The 17,929-nt window shown below is 42.0% G+C and overlaps 2 protein-coding genes across 4 annotated transcripts in view; one reads left to right on the forward strand and one right to left on the reverse strand.

The window, feature by feature from the left end:
- The window catches only part of RMI1 (RecQ mediated genome instability 1), a 389,280-nt gene that overhangs the window by 260,143 nt on the left and 111,208 nt on the right, over positions 1-17,929 (forward strand). The gene's annotated exons all lie outside the window — the stretch shown is intronic.
- Positions 38-17,929, reverse strand: part of SLC28A3 (solute carrier family 28 member 3) — a 56,661-nt gene continuing 38,769 nt past the window's right edge. The window contains exons 9-18 of the mRNA XM_061200544.1: positions 15,498-15,578; positions 14,033-14,113; positions 11,723-11,848; positions 9,993-10,123; positions 8,257-8,425; positions 7,650-7,847; positions 2,084-2,165; positions 1,335-1,433; positions 1,007-1,124; positions 38-158 (exon numbers count right to left, since the gene is read on the reverse strand). Of these exons, the coding sequence (XP_061056527.1) occupies positions 38-158; positions 1,007-1,124; positions 1,335-1,433; positions 2,084-2,165; positions 7,650-7,847; positions 8,257-8,425; positions 9,993-10,123; positions 11,723-11,848; positions 14,033-14,113; positions 15,498-15,578 (1,206 nt within the window). The remainder of the gene's footprint in view (positions 159-1,006; positions 1,125-1,334; positions 1,434-2,083; positions 2,166-7,649; positions 7,848-8,256; positions 8,426-9,992; positions 10,124-11,722; positions 11,849-14,032; positions 14,114-15,497; positions 15,579-17,929) is intronic.

The following is a 17,929-nucleotide window of genomic DNA, read 5'->3' on the forward strand; positions in this document are numbered from 1 at the left end:
CTTCTTCACATTTTTTCTGTTGGAGAAGTGTCTGAACTCAAAAAGGAATCCAACTGCAGTTTAGTGTTGGTGGATTCAACAAATTGCAGCAGTGTTTCAAAGAATACAGGCTATGGTTTCCTGCTGGGATGACGTCACCGGGACCGTTGGCAACAGTGCTGGTGAAAAGTAGAATAAAACAGTTAGTTGAGCCTTAGAAAACAGAAACAGTAGATGAGGAGAAGATGACACATTAGAGATTGCATAGGGCGAGAAGCTGATATCCTGCCTCACATTCCAGTTAGGGTGGGTTAAGGACAGAGGCACCAGAGAAGTAGTTTTGACTCTTAAATCCTGTTTGGCCTGAAAGACTCACCTTATTTCCTCTAGAGTAAAAGAATAAAGGATAGAAGCAATCCTTATAAAAACACGTGCACATTAAGAAGGGCAGATGGAGTGGTGATACTGCTTTTGAAGATAGAGACTGTACGGAGTGGGGGTGGCTGGCATGGGTCACTGATGGCCCCTCATCCACTGTAGCATCACCATCATCGTGTTGTCAGGGAAGCCTGCATTGCTTGATACCCTTGAAAGGGAGGCAGTACCTAGTAACTACTAGGGCATGGGCTCTATGGGCAGGAAGACCCAAATTTTCTTGGGTCTTTCTATCTTGATCTTGCTTGCACTCATTTTGCTTGGGTAAGTGACGTTGCCTCCCCAAGCCCAGATTTTATCTAATGCTTAAAAAAGCGGTAGTGCCTAACTTATACAGCGGCTGCAAGGTTTAAGTGAGCTAATTCATACAAAGCACCTAATACACAGCTGGGGGCATATTAAAATGTTGGAGCAGCACTGGTTAGTGCTATGGTTTCTAGTCTTAGTTAGTCAAGATGAAAGGTGGTTAGAACTGCCAGACAAGTTCTTATATTAAGAGTTATGAAGTTACAAAAATAAGTGGTTGGGGTCTTTTGGTCTATTTTTATTATTAATGATGGATATAAAGAAGTTATCATCAAGAATACAATACCTGTTCAATAGACTCTGGCAACAAGATACTACATCGGTTGTGTTTCTAACCAAGCTGGAGTTGAAGGCATTCTCCAAAATGTGATGACAGTTGTCCACAGGAGTGCTGCTAAGCATGCCTGGAAGTGGAACAGAGTGCTGTTTATTTAATTAATGAAGTCACTGAACTCTCCTTCTATTCTTGGCTTCTCCACCATGCTCCACACATTTCACTTCACAATCTGCTTAACGGCAGCTCTGCCTCTCAGCTCTCTGCAGAGGCACCGTCCCCCCAAAGCTGCCATCCTCTGAGCACAGGGAGACCGGACACAGAGGACGCAATGCAGTACCTGCGATGCAGGCTGTCATGAAGCAGGCGATGGTCCCCGCAATCAGAGCTCTCATTGCTCCTGCGGCGATGTCACGCTTTCTGGAAGGAGCTATGGATGCTGGGAAATGTGGAAGCAAGCATGGCAGGTTAATGTTGAGCCTATTGATTAGAATTCCAAATTCCCAGCCTTTGAGAATTGTTCTGGGGCTGGAGTCTCAGGTCCGTTGACTTTTCTTTTTTTAAACTGAGCTGGAGAATTCAAGATTCAAGAGCTTAGTGATGAGCTCCACGTCCAGAGAAGTTTCTCTGGTGTAGGAGAACTCACAGTATGTTCATGAGGGCATGACAAGGCAAATGGGTTTCAAGGAAGGATTCCAAATATCTGCAACTCATCTGTCACCATCTCCTTTCCCCATGGTGGCATAGAATTAATTAATCACGGCATTTTCCCATTGAATTTCCACTGGCCCTCAGAATCCTTCTCCAGCTGGTCATTATAAATCTACTGGAATTGGCATACAAAGTGTAATCTATTTGTCATCTTTGAGTGGAGTAACACCTGTACATTTGAGCAAATTTTTCCCGACATTAGCTTGAATAGACATGGGAAAAACTACATTGCAGAGCAGGGGTAAAAAATAGACCCGAAAGAACTTACTGCTGTTGCAAGGCTCTTTTTTTCAGACACAAATAATGTTACAGAGCAACATGGAGATTGGAAGCATGTTTATATCATATCTGTTGTTGGAGAGTATTCTTTTCACTTACTGAGTCCGCCGATCACTATTCCTAGGGAACCGAAATTGGCAAAGCCACAGAGAGCATAAGTGGCAATTGTCTCAGCACGCATCTAGAAATAAGCATAAACACACAGATGTATACGTGATGTGACCCAGCTGAGTATATCTGATATCCTAACTGAGCTTCCTATTCCGACTATGGAATCAATATTGACAAATAAATGTACAGTGTATGGTGTCAAACACCTGTTGCTTCCTGGTCTCTTTTTTCCATCTCCCCTTGAATTTTTTTTCTTTTTTTTTGGCTGTGAGGGGTCTTCGTTGCTACCTGTGGGCTTTCTCTAGTTGTAGCAAGTGGGGGCTACTCTTCGTTGTGGTGCGTGGGCTTCTCATTGTGGTGGCGTCTCTTGTCGTGGAGCATGGGCTCTAGGCGCGCGGGCTTCAGTAGTTGCGGCATGCAGGCTCAGTAGTTGTGGCACACGGGCTTAGTTGTTCTGTGGCATGTGGGATCTTCCTGGACCAGGGATTGAACCCGTGTTCCCTGCATTGGCAGGCAGATTCTTAACCACTGCACCACAAGGGAAGTCCTCCCCTTGAATTTTCTGGGAGGGAAAGGGGCTGTGTGGATTCAGAGACTCTCCATGAAGTTCTTGGAGTTGGTAGTGTTGGCCTCTACAAATGCTATTTTCTGCTCGATGATAACTTCTAATATTCAGTATGACCTGGCCACTTGCTATATTGTGTCAGGCATAGTACTAGCTGCTGACAATACAAAATTGGTCCCAGAAAATACTCACATTACATTTATTTGACAAAGGACTTATTCAGAATGTATAAAGAACAGTTATAACTCATTAAGAAGACAAGCACCCAATAAAAAACATAAAGAGATTTCATGAAAGATACACAAATGGCCAAAATAAGCACATGAGAAGATGTTTGACATCATTAGTCACCAGGAAAATGCAAATTAAGTTAAAACAATGAGCTTACTACACATCCACTAAAATGGCTAAAAAAGATGGACAACACCCAATGTTGGCAAGGATGTTGAGCAATTGGAACTCTTGTACATTGTTGGTGGGAATGTAAACTGACACAGCCTGTTTGTAAAATACAAACATACTTGGCAGTTTCTTATCAAATTAACATAACAGCCTGTACGACCCAGTAATGCCACTCCTAGGAATGTTCCCAGGAGAAATAAAAACATGTGTCTTCAAGAAGACTGTACGTGAATATTTATAACAGCTTTATTCACAATAGCCCCAAGCTGGAAACAACTCAAATGCCGTTCAATTGGCGAATGGATAAATAAAGTGTGGATATGCATTAAAAAAGAATCCTACTCTGCAGTAGAAAGGAAAAAACTAATACATGCAACAACATGAATCCTAAGTGAGTCCATTTATACGAAATTCTAGAACAAGCAAAAGTGATCTATAGTAAGAGAAAGATCACTGGTTTCCTGGGACTGGGTTGGGGTGGGATGGGGTGGTGTTGACAACTGGCCATGAGGGAAGTTTTCTAGGTGTAGTGGAAATGTGTGATATCTTGATTGTTTGTGATCGTGGTTACACAGGTGACAGATTTATCAAAACATACGTACACCAAAAATAGGCCTTTTTTGTATGCAAATTATACTTCAGTGAAAAGGAATTATCTTAGTAAAAACGAAGCTCACAGATACCAGAGGGGATCCTTTCAGCTGACTGTGGTGTGTGCTTGCCTTTCTTTGTTCCTCAGCTCTGACCAGACCATAGGAATGTTAGGTAGTGGGAGAGAGAATAGTCCTTTCACAGGGCAGTAAGAAGATGGCAGGTGAATTCTTGGAAGCGTGAGCATGACCCTCCTTCTCTATTCCAATAGGCAAGAGGTGCTCCTCAGGCCAGACAATCTTCCTCAGGTTGAGGGGCTGATTATGGGAGGCTTGGAAGATTCAATAGGCTCGGTTGTTCACCAGAGGCAGAGCCAATCTGGCAAAGGCACCCACACAACCGAGGCAATAATTTTCTTTGCCAAAATCCTGAGAAAAATCTATGATTTGGTTCACAGAACAAACCTTTTCTCTTTTCTTTCACTAACTGGATTTTTAAAAGCTCACATTCAAGACTCAAGTGCTCATGGTAAGTTTTTTTTTTTCATGGTAATTTTTTTGTTGATTATAAGTCTCCTCTTTTCTTTCATAATTTCTGAGAACTCCTTTGTTGATATTCTCAATCAGCGTGCATACAGTGGGCAGGAAAAAAATATTTCAAGTATTTGAGCAGTCCGCTGTTTCTGGAAAAGCTCATCATCTTTGTCCCCTGCTCTGTCTAGTGCTTTTCATTTAGTTCAGTTGGTTTCAAAAATAGGCAAGCTTATTAAGAGACCGTGAGGAGGGAGATGGCATAAAGTGCTTGAGATTCCTCTTTCTCCTTCTGGGGATCTGTGGGAAAGGGATACACAGATGTGGCCATGTAGGGTTTTATGATAAGAGGAAAAGGAGGCTGGGATGATTCCACTTTGCCCTTGCCCATAAATGTGCAGGATTATGTGATGGAAAGACAAATACCATATGATATCACTTATATCTAAGTGGAATCTAATCCATCCATAATACATCTTCCAGCTCTCCTTGCACAGGAGCAAAGGTGCTACAAGGATGGTCATTGTAGCATTACTTCTAATAGCAAAAAATTGGTAACAGTGTTCATCAACAAGGGACTGGTTAAAATAAGTTATGATGTGCTCATACTGTGTCACAGGCATTGATACGGCATGGCCTCCAAGATCTGTTACCAAGAGCAAAGAGCAACACTGACAACAGTGAGCATAAAGTGGAACGGGGAGAGGAGCTGAATGGCAGAGAAATAGGGAGGATGACTTCCTTTTCCCTCCACACCTCTTGTACCTTTTGAATTCTGTACCATGGTATGTTTTATGTGTAAACAAACAAACATGCAAAGTATTATCTTTAAGAAGGAGAAAATGATGAAAAGGATGGAGTGATAAAGAGCTCATTCTGGGGACAACATGCTACATACGCCTTTCTCTTATTCTTTTAATTGAAGTATAGTTGATTTACAACGTTGTGTTAGTTTCTGCTGTACAGCAAAGTGATTCAGTTATATATATATATACTTTTCCATTATGGTTTATTACAGGGTATTAAATATAGTTCCCTGTGCTATACAGTAGGACCTTGTTGTTTATCAATTTTATATATAGTAGTTTGTATCTGCTAATTCCAAACTCCTAATTTATCCCTTCCCCCTCCTCCTTTCCCCGTTGGTAACCATAAGTTTGTTTTCTATGTCTGTGAGTCTGTTTCTGTTTCGTAAATAAGTTCATCTGTGTCATATTTTAGATTCCACTTAAATATAAGTGATATCATATGGTATTTGTCTTTCTCTTTCTGACTTACTTCACTTAGTATGATAATCTCTAGGTCCACCCATGTCACTGCAAATGGCATCATTTCATTCTTTTTTATGGCTGAGTAGTATTCCATTATGTATACAGACCATATCTTCTTTATCCATTCATCTGTCGATGGATATTTAGGTTGCATCCATGTCTTGGCTATTGTAAATAGTGCTGCTATGAACACTGGGGTGCATGTATCTTTTCATATTATAGTTTTGTCCAGATATATGCCCAGGAGTGGGATTGCTGGATCATGTGGAAACTCTATTTTTAGTTTTTTGAGGAACCTCCATACTGTTTTCCATAGTGGCTGCACCAAAGTACATTCCCACCAAGAGTGTAGGAGGGTTACCTTTTCTACACACACTCTCCAGCATTTATTATTTGTAGACTTTTTAATGATGGCCATTCTGACTGGTGTGAGGTGGTACCTTGTAGTTTTGATTTGCATTTCTCTAATAATTAGTGATGTTGAGCATCTTTCCATGTGCCTGTTGGCCATCTGTACCTACACATTCTGACTGCTTAGATGGAGGTTGTCAGTGGGCATAATGCAATGGATTACACTGGGTTTTTGCCTCATGGACCCAGATCAAATGTTTTAGTCACGTGGTACTTTTTCCAGTAGATGGTGGGACACTCCCACCACTTGTTGGTTGGTGAACAGAAATTGTAGGAACTCATCCCCATTTGGTTGATTGGAAATAACAAATTGGGAAAAACAAAATGTTTTCCCCTTTGTGACTCAACAATAGCGGAAGCCATTGAGCTAATATCTCCAAATATCTTCTGTGGGTCTGCCTCTGGTTGGGCTCACTCCCAACCTAAATCAGCTCTACTGTTCTATTTCTGTCCTCTTAATAACCTGTTCACAAACCTGCTTAGCACAACCAGAACTGAGAGCTTCCTTTTAGCAAAACTACGTTCTCCAGGCAACTGCCAGTTGGGGATGGAAAACATTTCACTTAATTTAGCCTATTCTTTACTTTTGGCAAGGAAGCAAGCTAGTTTGTGGTGGCACCCAAACAATAAGGACATTTGGCCAAGTTCCATTGCGTGGTCAGTTAAAGAATGAACATTTGAGACGCAGGAGACCTACTGACCTAGAACTCTTGTTCATATCAGATGTGTGGGTCAAAATGCCGCTGACCATAAAATACAAATCAGTACTCTCCTGGAGTTTGCTGTGATATTTGTGTGACACGTGGGAGGAAAATTTGCATGTTTGGTGTTTGGGAGGCTGGGTGAGATGGTGGTGGTGGTCAGAGGCAGGCAGTCTCAGTTAGAACCTAGGGCAGCATGCTTTCCCTCCCCGTTCCTTTTAAAGCCAAATATTTGCCCAGGACATTAATTCCAAATGGATTGTTTTAATGAGTCATGGTGGTGGTCGGAAATGTTCACCATTTCCCTGAGAGTTTCGATGTGTGACAATTCTGTTCTTCTGGAAAGTAGAAGTTAGAGACTCAGCTGCAAATATGGCTTAAATAATGGCCTCCTCCAAGTTCCCTCATCCCATTCAAGGCCAAGCAGACATGCACATCTCCTTGCAGGCTATGGACCCGAAATCCTGACATAATTATAGGGTGGTTGTCTGAAAGGCCCTGAGCTTTTTCTCTTCCCTCATTCACTTGGAGAGTAGTTACTGTGTCTCACTGTTTCTTTTGGATGTCCAGGCGCTTTGCGGCACTTAGGCAGTTTCTCAGAGTTCAAAAAATTTCTTAAATAGGAAGGAAGAGTCCTTCATGGTCATTAGACTATGAGCCCCATGAGAGCAGAGGCCTTATCACTCATTCAACACCGTGGCCTCCGTACATAGCACAGTGCTCACAGAAGACATTCCATAAATATCTGTTGATTGATTCCAATCCCAGCTCATATGACTCTGGGTTTGTATTGATAGTGCTCAAAGGTAAATGATCACAGTGGTAAGGATTAGCTGCGTTTCCTTCTGTACACACACACACACACGCGCGCGCACGTGTGTGCACACAGACACTGTGATTAACTCAACACAACTGACAATTATCAGTCACTATGTACATTATGATGTCAGAGATTTTTGGCCTGTTTCCTTCTGATGTACCCCAAATGCCTGGCATGGTGCCTGACACACAGAGGCACCAGCAGCTATTTGATGAATGTATGTGTGTGACGAAGAAGTATATTGGGGGAAAAAATTTACTCACCGACATATATTGCTGCACACCATCCACAAATTTGGGTCCACCCTCTTGCCTTAAATGGATCAATTTTGAGAGTTTCTCATAAGCCACAAATTCATTGAAGAATGTCTTATAACCTATGAGTTTGGCAACCATAAAGCTGTCTTGCCAGTCCACTCCCATCATGAAGGAAAAGGGCATGAAGATGTAGGAGCATATTACCTACAAAAACCAAAAATGGATACTTTATTAGAGTAGTGATTTGCTTCCGGTTCTTCGGCCTCACCCTCATGACCAGATTGTTCCCGCCCCCTCTGTGTGTCCTTTAGGCACAGAGATCCCTGTGCATTCTCTAGCCTGTCTATATCCATTAGGAGTCAAGGTTGAAACTGGGTCATTTGAAGTAACCTGGATTTTGGGGAACGGGGTCAGGACAGAATGGTTCTGTGTTGGGGTAAGGAGGGTGATAGGAGACAGCAAAAGGAGGGTGGCAATAGGGGGATTCATGATAAGTTTGTACATTGTATAAGAGTGCACTATACGCGTTAGGAAAGGCTGTTCACAAACCTATTTTATTTTTAAACAAAGATTGGCAGAAACAAAAAGGAGGAAAAACATGATAGAATCATACCTCGAAACTCAGTTGTGGGTAGTCAAACATGTTTCCAAACCAGGACAGGGCTGAATTCACAAAAGACAACAGGGCCAGGAAGGCAATCAAATTCGCAGCGATGTTTGCCACCAGGGGAATGGATGAGGATGCTCCCTGTGTTGCGGCTTCTAGGAGATTCTTCGAATCACTTTATCAAAAAATAGCAATTCCAGAATTACGAAGGGATTATCAGTGGATGGACATCACAGGTGTAGAAATGGCATAATCAGAGCGCATTCAAATGGAGAGACAAACTCTCAGACCCATGTCCTGGCTGAAATACTCACCTGAATTCCGTGAAATCATGATGGGATTTATAATTTTTGAGTGTAGGTGATGGGCATACGAGTGTCTAAATGTTATACTACTCTTTTAATTTGGAGGCGTTTATAATAAAAAATTGGGATAAAAATATTACAGGTTTTAACAATGATATTTAATTAAAAGTAGCTTCCAGAGAATATTTATAAAATATTCACAGTAAAAGAACTAGCAATTCAAGGAAGGCCTGTGTATCCACCACCTCATTTAAGAAATGGAGAGTCACATCAGCTTTGAGCGCCCCCAACTTCATCTTATCTTCTTCTCTCTAATCTCAGAGGTACTTGGCCCACTAGAATTTGCTTATGATTCCCTTTCTTTTCAATTTTCTTTATCCCTACATAATACATTGTGTCAGTTTACATACTTGCTAACTATATAAGTGAAATCCACATATTACATATATGTTCTTTGGCAACTTGCTTTTTCACTCATGGTTATGACTCTCTCTACATACAAACAAGGGATGAATCTCAGAAACATATTGGTTGATGAATTCTGTTACTTAATGACATACTTTTGAATACCCTAAATCCCTTAGTTTTTTCCACCCTCTTCTCTTTCTTTTGAACAGGGCAAAAAGTAAATGAACCTAAGAGGGGTTAGAAATACCTATATCAGGACTTCCCTGGTGGTCCAATGGTTAAGAATCCGCCTTCCAATGTAGGGGACGTGGGTTCGATCTCTGGTCGGGGAACTAAGATCCCACATGCCGTGGGACAACTAAGCGTGCAGGCTCTAGAGCCCACGCATCACAACTAGAGAGACTGTGTGCCACAACTAGAGAGCCCGTGTGCCTCAACTACTGAGCCCGCACACCACAACTAGAGAGAAGCCCGCCTGCTGTAACGAAGAGCTCTCGCACCGCAACTAAGACTTAATGCAGCCAAATAAATAAGAAAGAAATATTTTAATAAATAAATAATTTTTAATAAAAAGGAATACTGATATCACACTTATCTTCCCTATTATATAAGAAACTTCCAGAAATGGTGATCCTATGGCTTTCTAACAGTCTTAAATCATGGCCCAATGAACCCTATGCTATATTTAAAATTAAATATCTCTTCACCTAAAACTAATATAATATTGAAAATCAACTCTACTTCAATCTAAAAAAATTAATTAAATGAAATATCTACACTGAACAGTCAAGGAAATGTATTGACATTTAGGTATTGATATTTAGAAAAGATCTCCTCGAGTACTGAAACAAGATATTTTGGGTGAAGTCTACATAGTCATGGGAAATTAAATTCACTTTAATTCACTGTGTTCTCTGATAATCAAATTCTTGCTGTACTTTGAATCTGGACTGGAGAAAACCTCCCCTCCTGCCAACCTCCTGCTTGTATAGTCAATAACTAATAACTAGGTGAACGTGTCCCACTTACCCATTTTCCATTTTCATGGCTTTCTTGAGGGTTATTTTAGGTGTTTCTGTCTCAGGCCAAAAAAGCTTAGAAATAGCCAATGCCGCAGGTGCAGACATAACTGAAGCAGTTAACAAGTGAGAGGACGAAACCTGTGATTTCAGGAGAAAGAAGACCAACTTAGATTTAGCTTTTCTGTTGTGTTCCGAATGAATGGCTCAAATGCCTTACAAGGCAGGCATTGATTACATGCCAGAAATCAATGTTTCTTTGGAGGCTTGGAAGAGCTCAAAGAGCCACACGCTGGGTATCACCTTGAGAGGAGGGAGGAAGTTATACCAGTTGACCACATCCTCGGGGAGAAGCACAAAACCACAATCTGAGCATTTCAGAAGAGAATTAATCCTGTGTTGTAGAAACTTTCAAAGAAGATAACTCTACCTCTCTGTTGTTCCTCTGAATGTTCATATAGTCTCTAAAGCTATTTCATTACATCATCAGTTTAGATGGTGGGTATCTGGGGTGCAGGCATGGGTACACCCCTCTCCATTTTCCTTTTGCTTTCCTGATGTCCTTTGTGCCCCTACATAATATGTGTTTATCCAGAGTCCCTTTAATCTGTAAGCGATTTCTGTTTTCCTCTTTGCAGGTCTACTTAAACTCTTCCCCTTTCCCTTCCCACATCCTTATCTTGTTTCTGGATTCTCTTCCCTGTATTTTCAGAATTATAGAATCTGCACCTCCCTCCCCACTCCCATTCCACACAGCACAGTTTTGTAGGTAGAATTCCTACAGCAATCCATCTATGGAGTCAGTCAAACTGGTATTCCTGAGGCCTCCTTCACCCTTTTTTTCTTCCCTCTTCCTACTGATTCGTTCTGTGAGGCTCAGATGAAGTCCTGGAATGAAACTTGCCTATCTTGTAAGAATTCCTCATCACCTGGACCACACAGCTGCTGTGTTATTCCATTTGTCCACTGGGGGTTGTAAATAAGCCCTGTGCTCAGGGCATGTGCACCAGTTACCATAACGTTCTTCAGCGCCATCCCATAGACCACCTGCTCTCAAACTGGGCTATACATTGAAACCTGAGGATTGAAAAGAAATACTGATGCCTGGGTCTCGTCCCAAGAGATTCTGTTGAATTACTCTGGGGTATGGGCCTGGGTATTAGGGCTTTTAAAAGCTCCCAGGTGATTCTAACATGAAGTAAGTTTTGAGAATCAGTGCTGTAAGCCAGGAGTCAGAAAATGTTTTCTGTAGAGGGTGAATAGTTTTGGCTTTTAGGGCCACAACTACTCAAGTCTGTATCATAAAAGCTGCTTAGATAATGAACAGGATAGCTGGTTTCCAATCAAACTTTAGTTACAAAAAAAAGGAAGTGATCTAAATTTGGCCCATGGGCCATAGTTTGCTGACCACTGACCTAGATGGCCTTTAACTAGTGTCAGTAATAGTTTTTTTTTTTACTTATTAAAATTTTCAGCCAGAGTAACCTCATAATATGATTTCATTCTGCTATGGTTGGATATAGTTCACATTTAGGTGGCAGAGATATGAAAGTGAAACACCAAGGCTCCTTGGGGTCACTCCATTCAAATGCCAAAGAAACTGTGACCAACTAGACAGCAAAAAGAACACTCTTTTGCCCTTCTTATCTGGCAGCAATAGTAAAGGAAAAAGCAGAAATAACTATAGCAAAGGAAGAAGAGGTTGAATTTTTCCAAAAATTAATCCCCAAACATTCTTACCCCAAAAGAAATGTATGCGCCTAAGACACTTCCAGCAATGGTAGAGAACCCAGCGGCCATGACTGCGTGGAGTTCAGACTTGGTGACGTATGGTAAATATGGTCGGACCAGCAGTGGAGACTCTGTCTGGAAACAAAAAGTGATCAGATTAAACGTTCCCTTACGAGGACATGCTAATTTACTCAAAATTCCATTCTCTACAGCAGTATTTCTAAGAGTGGACTTCAGACCAACTCTATCAGCTTGACTCAGGAACTCGGTTGACATGCAAATTCTCAAATTTATTGAATCAGAAACTCTGGGGCTGGGTCCAGCAGTAGTGTTTTAACAAGGCTTCCTGGTGGTTCCGATGCGTGCTCATGTTTGAGAACCCACACCATCATTGTCTGGGTCTTTTGGACTCCAGGGCAGTGTGCATACAGAGTCACGTGTGAAGTTTGCAAGGCCAATTCACATAAGGCTCTCACCTAGCCTAGGATTGGACTGTGATGGCTTAGTACTGTTTTCTAAGGTTGGAGCACCATGGGCCAAGTAACTGCCCAGTGGCCTGGCCTTGGGAACTGTGATTCCCAAACCTCTGTGACTTCCTATCTTCCAGCTTCATCTCAACAGACCCTAAACCTCTTTGCTGATACTATAGGGAAACAAGACACAAGTATGAAAAAATACCAGCAATAACGTATACCGGTGCCCACAGGCCCATTCCTAATTGAGAATCAGAGACCCCCCTCTTCCCCTTGCACGGAAAGGAATCAATTAGAGTGTAGTTGTAAAGGCTTGAGTCCCATTAAGGAGGGCAGGTGGCCTGCAGCATGGGCTCTCCATAAATAATAGCTGTACTTTTAGCATATTAAGTATCAAGTTGAGCACCACAGAAGCATGTGTGCAATTTTACAATTTTCCCCTCATTATTTCTAATTGTGCTATGAGATTGAGTGTGTTGAGCTTCAATTTATGGACCAAATAGAAACTCAGTACATGAGCCCTCTTACCCTGCAGGTAGGAGTAATCAACTCAAGATGGTGCCCTAATTAGTCCTGAGAGATTTTATGGCTATAATTATAACAATTTCAACTCCTGGGGAAAGAAGTATGGGCCCCACTCTAAAGACTTTGCTCCAGGCTAGTAAGCTGGGCTTACCAATCAGTAAGGCTCAGCCTGCCTGGAGCAGTTGTATAAGCCTACTGATCTGGAGCCATGTGTTTTTCTGGGTGACTTGATTTTTGCTTCGAGTTCAATTTCTTTGCACAGCCGTGCTAGCAAGTATTCACACTTGGTTTCCTTGGTGTGTGATTCCATTCTGCCTGAAGCCATATATCCTGAATGATGAGGATGATTATTACCATTTCTTACTTATCTACCCCTTAGGAATGCTGCCATTTTGAGGGACAGAACTTGGCAACATATTTCTTTGCTTAAATGGACTTCGGGCAAAAGAGCATCTATCGGGACTTCCCTGGTGGCACAGTGGATAAGACCCCACACTCTCAATGCAGGGGGCCCAGTTTCGATCCCTGGTCAGGGAACTAGATCCCACATGCATGCTGCAACTAAGAGTTTGCATGTCACAACTAAGGAGCCCGTGCGTCACAACTAAGGAGCTGGTGAGCCGCAACTAAGGAGCCCTCCTGCAGCAACTAAGACCTGGTGCAACCAAATAAATAAGTAAATAAATAAAAATTTTTTTAAAAAAGAGCATTTATCCACGTGATGGATAAGGAAGGTGAAAATACTTTTGCTCAACAGCATTTTTCTTCAGGTTCAGCAAAGAGACTGTTCAGATAAGTTGAGAATGAGCTTAAGTATTTATATGGCTGCATGGTGTTGGTGGAAAACCTTTTTGGTCTCTTTCGTTGCCACAAGCATTATACTACAGAGTGTGAGGCTGCCTGTTACATGTTTGCAGCTTCAAGATAAATGGTGAACTCCATTTGAGTGGATGAGCTGCTAGCCTCTGACGGGTGGGCCAGAAACCTCAACAATTCAGTTAATTCAGAAAGGACTTACTGAGAATCTATACATGAGAAGCCCTATGCTTTGATAAAATGATTCAATCTTTCTTCCTCTCCATAAATTTTCAAGGACCCAAATTCCACACTAGTGCATTGACACTCTTAGAAGGGCGCTCTCTCGCTCTCTCTCTCCCGTTCTGTCTCCTTGGAATCTGGACATTGTCAATATTGAGCGTTCATTATCTTGACACCCTTTCCTCTACACTAAAAGAAATAACACCGTCATATTTTTTTATTTCTCTTTCTGGAAAGAGTATCCATTTTAGCAAGTGTTTTGTTTTTTGATATTACAACTTACCTGTCCAACAAATATATTGCCAGAAGCAACTACAGATTCAACAGGAGATGTTCCCATAGTCACTAGCATTACCCATCCAACCTAAAAGGCAAAAAAGGATAAAGTCAGTAAAGAACTATTTGTATACACAGAACTTCAAAGTAGGGATAAAAATCTTTAAACTGGAGGAAAATACTGAGGCCTTCAACAATTGTACTAAACTTGAGTATACCTTATATAGTCCATAGTGCAGGCTGATCAAATCCTATTTGAGTGGTAAGTCTGAGTCATTGTATATACTTTGAACACTATACAATGTCTATTGAAATGTCTATTTCATACAAGTAAAGTTTTTTGAATATCTATTGTATACAAGTAATAAGTTGTAATAATTGCTAACAGTCATGGCAGTCTTCACAGCATTCCAGGCACTGTTTTAAGCCATTGTTCTGAGTAATGCATTTAATCCTCACAATAAGCCTTTGAGGGAGGTCCTATAATTAGGCCCATTTTACAGAAGAGGAAACCAAGGCACAGAACAGTTTAGTTGTTCTGTCAAAGTTTGCCCAGCTAATAAGTAATGGGATGTAGTTGAGGTTTGGCCTTTTCTACTTAACTCTCAAACAAACATGGTTGATGGTCCCAATCTGTAGTGGTCCTTCCAACCAGAGACTGTGGTGCCCACCTCAGAATGGGGACTTCCTGTTGCATCCTCTCTCCTTCCTTCCTGCTTCGATGTGGACACAGGGATGCTGAATGTTTAAACTGACAATCAGAAAACTATGCGCCCTGGTGCTCTTGCTGAAACTTTTAATTCTGCTGGTATTCTGGCTCTCTCTCTCTTTTTCCATTTTATTTATTTACAGGGATCAAAAGAGGGCTGTGTCTGTGCCCAAGCCCTGTATACACTGCCTTGCTCTCATGTGCATTCAAACTAGCTTACAAATTTCTGAGTTTTGTGATCTAACATGATGTAGGACTGACAGCTGCTGGGGCAGCAGAACTGAGGTTAACTTTTCAGACCTAAAAAAAAAAAAATTTGTGTGCTTACAAAAATCCCTCAGGAGAAAAGATCAGCTTCCCCTTCTTGCTTTGATTCTCTAGCAACTCCTAGACCAGGAGGGTCCACTTTCGTTATAACCTGAGGATAAGCAGTGACTCTGTGTAAGCCTTGGGCAGATAGCCAAGATGAAGGGACAATCAGGTCCCCATCTCTTGGAGTCAGTTCTTTGGCTAACGGAATAACCGCTTCCTGAAGATGCTCAGTGTGTTGCAAGTCACAGCCCTATTAGAAGTCCTGGAGATAAAATTCCCTCTGCGGACCCATGTAGGATTTTTGGGTTTAAATCTAATAACTTGGGGTGGGCATGGATCTTGGTACGAAGGGAAAGGTACTTTGGAAAAACACAGATAAAAGGCATTCAAGACTTTGTCCCTGCGATAATCAGCTCTACACCCGTCACCCACGGCCTTCTAGTCCTGGTACCTTTTTAATGATCCACTGCATCAATCCAAGGTAGTACAACATGGACATCACAGTGCTGAAGAAAACCACGATGGGCAGGACCTGGGGGTGGTGGTGGGTAAGAGCGGTCACAGGTTAACATTGGCCCCAGCAGTATTAGTAGCTTTCAGATCAGTCTCCTTCTTTCTGCCTCCTTTTCCCTCTCTGAAATGTCATCAAAATACTGGAAACTCCTCTTGAACTAAACAATGTTTTTAACAGGCAACTTCCCCATCTACAGTCTCTTACTCTAATTTGTGCTGGATAAGCTTGAGTCTATTTCATAGGAAACTTGACTTAAAAAAAAAAAATCCTGCTTTGATGAGCTTTTCTTACTTTAGTTTCTAAGAGAAGGAATGACGTTTTGGGGGGAATTTGTAATAATTAGATCAAGAAACTGAAAGCCACTGGCAGATATTCTTGTTGTTCTGATATTAAACAGACATGGGCTTCACTACTTATTAGGAAAGTAACCTGGGTCACGATTAAGTGTGAGCTACCTCAGATCCTTATTCACAGTAGTGACACAGTAGGTGCTTAAACAATGCCTTGTATAAAGCAAGCATTCATGGATTTAGCTTTTAGAATAATAACTATTTTACCTATAGATTTTTGAATCACTATACAAAGATTAAACTCTGGAAACTAGTTTACTTCTGTGTTAACAAAGGTTGTCTTTTTCTAGATCCGATTTTCCTGATGCTCTTTGGATGCCTTCAATGCAGCCTGTGTGTCTACAGGGAACAGTTTCTACCCTGCATAGACCACACAGGGCTGTGGTCTGGGTCCCTCCCCACCCCTACTCCATTGTTCCCCTTCCCCTCTGTTCCCAGCTAAATGGCCAGGGACAAGCTGCCACCAGAGACACAGAATGGCCAAGGACAATTTGTACAGGATCTAATTTAGATAAATCTATTAATAATATATATTAAAAGACTTTTTGTGCCATTATTCAGAGCTCGCTCACTTATGTGATTTTATTGGCTTTAATGGGCAGGCAGAGCCTTCCTGAATGCTTCAGGGAGTTAAAGAGGCTCATCTCCCCAGTGTTCCCACAGGCATCTGCTTTGGCAGAAAGGATGGAGGCTACTGCCCTGGGGGCAGAGGGTGGGGGGAGGTCTGAAGACACTGGTGCAGTCTGGGCAGCAAGTTCCTCCTTCTCCGTGACATTATTTTTTGTAATTCTGGATTCAATTCATGATAGGAGCATATTTCTATCTCAATTTGTAAACATTTGACCTTTCAGAGATGGCTTAGTTATCTCAGCACCAAAGTATCAAATCAGCAGTTTAAAAAAAGATTCAGCATAGCAGTTGGCCTAACCGATGCCGAGGTAATTTGGAGGTAAATTTGGAGTCCCCGAGTGAGAAAACAATGGAGAAGTGTAGGAACAATAGCACACCACAAAAAAGAAATCTGAAGGAAAAGCCAAATGCATCTTTCTGACTCATCGACAAGGATTTGCAGGGACTTCCCAGAGGAAGGTGAGCTTCCTGGGGCTGGGAGAGGCCTGGGAGAGAATCGATTAGGCCTGAGCATGGGGCCAAGTTGCCAAGTTGCCTTTCGCCTGTAAAATAACATCCCTCCTTTGGTTGGGAGGAGGCCCAGCTTGCAGGCCTGCCGAGGTGAAGGCTGTGCTGAAGGAGAGAGGGGAAAGGTTAAGCAAGGGGATGGCTCTGGAAGAACAGAGCTTGATGTGAGTGACCAGCTGTCCCTGTTTGTCTGGGATTAAGGAGTTTCCTGACTGCAGGGCTGTCACTGAGCTTGGACTGGGGAGGCATTAGCAGCCATATGTCTATTCATTGCCAGGGACCTAATGTTCTTTTCCCTGAAATCTCAGATACTATTACCCTGTATGATCTTTTTTTAAATAATTAAATAATTAATTAATTAATTTTTGGCTGTGTTGGGTCCTTGTTGCTGTGCGCGGGCTTTCTCTAGTTGCAGGGAGAGGGGGCTACTCTTTGTTGCGGTGTGTGGGCTTCTCATTGCGGTGGCTTCTCTTGTTGCAGAGCACGGGCTCCAGGTGTGCGGGCTTCAGTAGTTGTGGCACGCAGGCTCAGTAGTTGTGGCACACAGGCTTAGTTGCTCCATGGCATGTGGGATCTTCCCGGACCAGGGCTCGAACCCGTGTCCCCTGCATTGGCAGGCGGATTCTTAACCACTGTGCCACCAGGCAAGTCCCCCCCATATGATCTTTCATAACTATCTCAGCAAATGCTACAAGACATCCAAAAGTACAGGCATACCTTGTTTTATTGTGCTTTGCTTTATTGCTCTTCTCGGAGGTTGTGTTTTTTACAAACTGAAGGATTTTGGTAAACCTTCATTGAGCAAGTCTGTAGGCGCCATTTTTCCAACAGCGTTTGCTCACTTTGTGTCTCTGGGTCACATTTTGGTAATTCTCACAATAT

This window comes from Eubalaena glacialis, chromosome 9 (genome assembly GCF_028564815.1).
Source record: "Eubalaena glacialis isolate mEubGla1 chromosome 9, mEubGla1.1.hap2.+ XY, whole genome shotgun sequence".
Taxonomy (NCBI): domain Eukaryota; kingdom Metazoa; phylum Chordata; class Mammalia; order Artiodactyla; family Balaenidae; genus Eubalaena; species Eubalaena glacialis.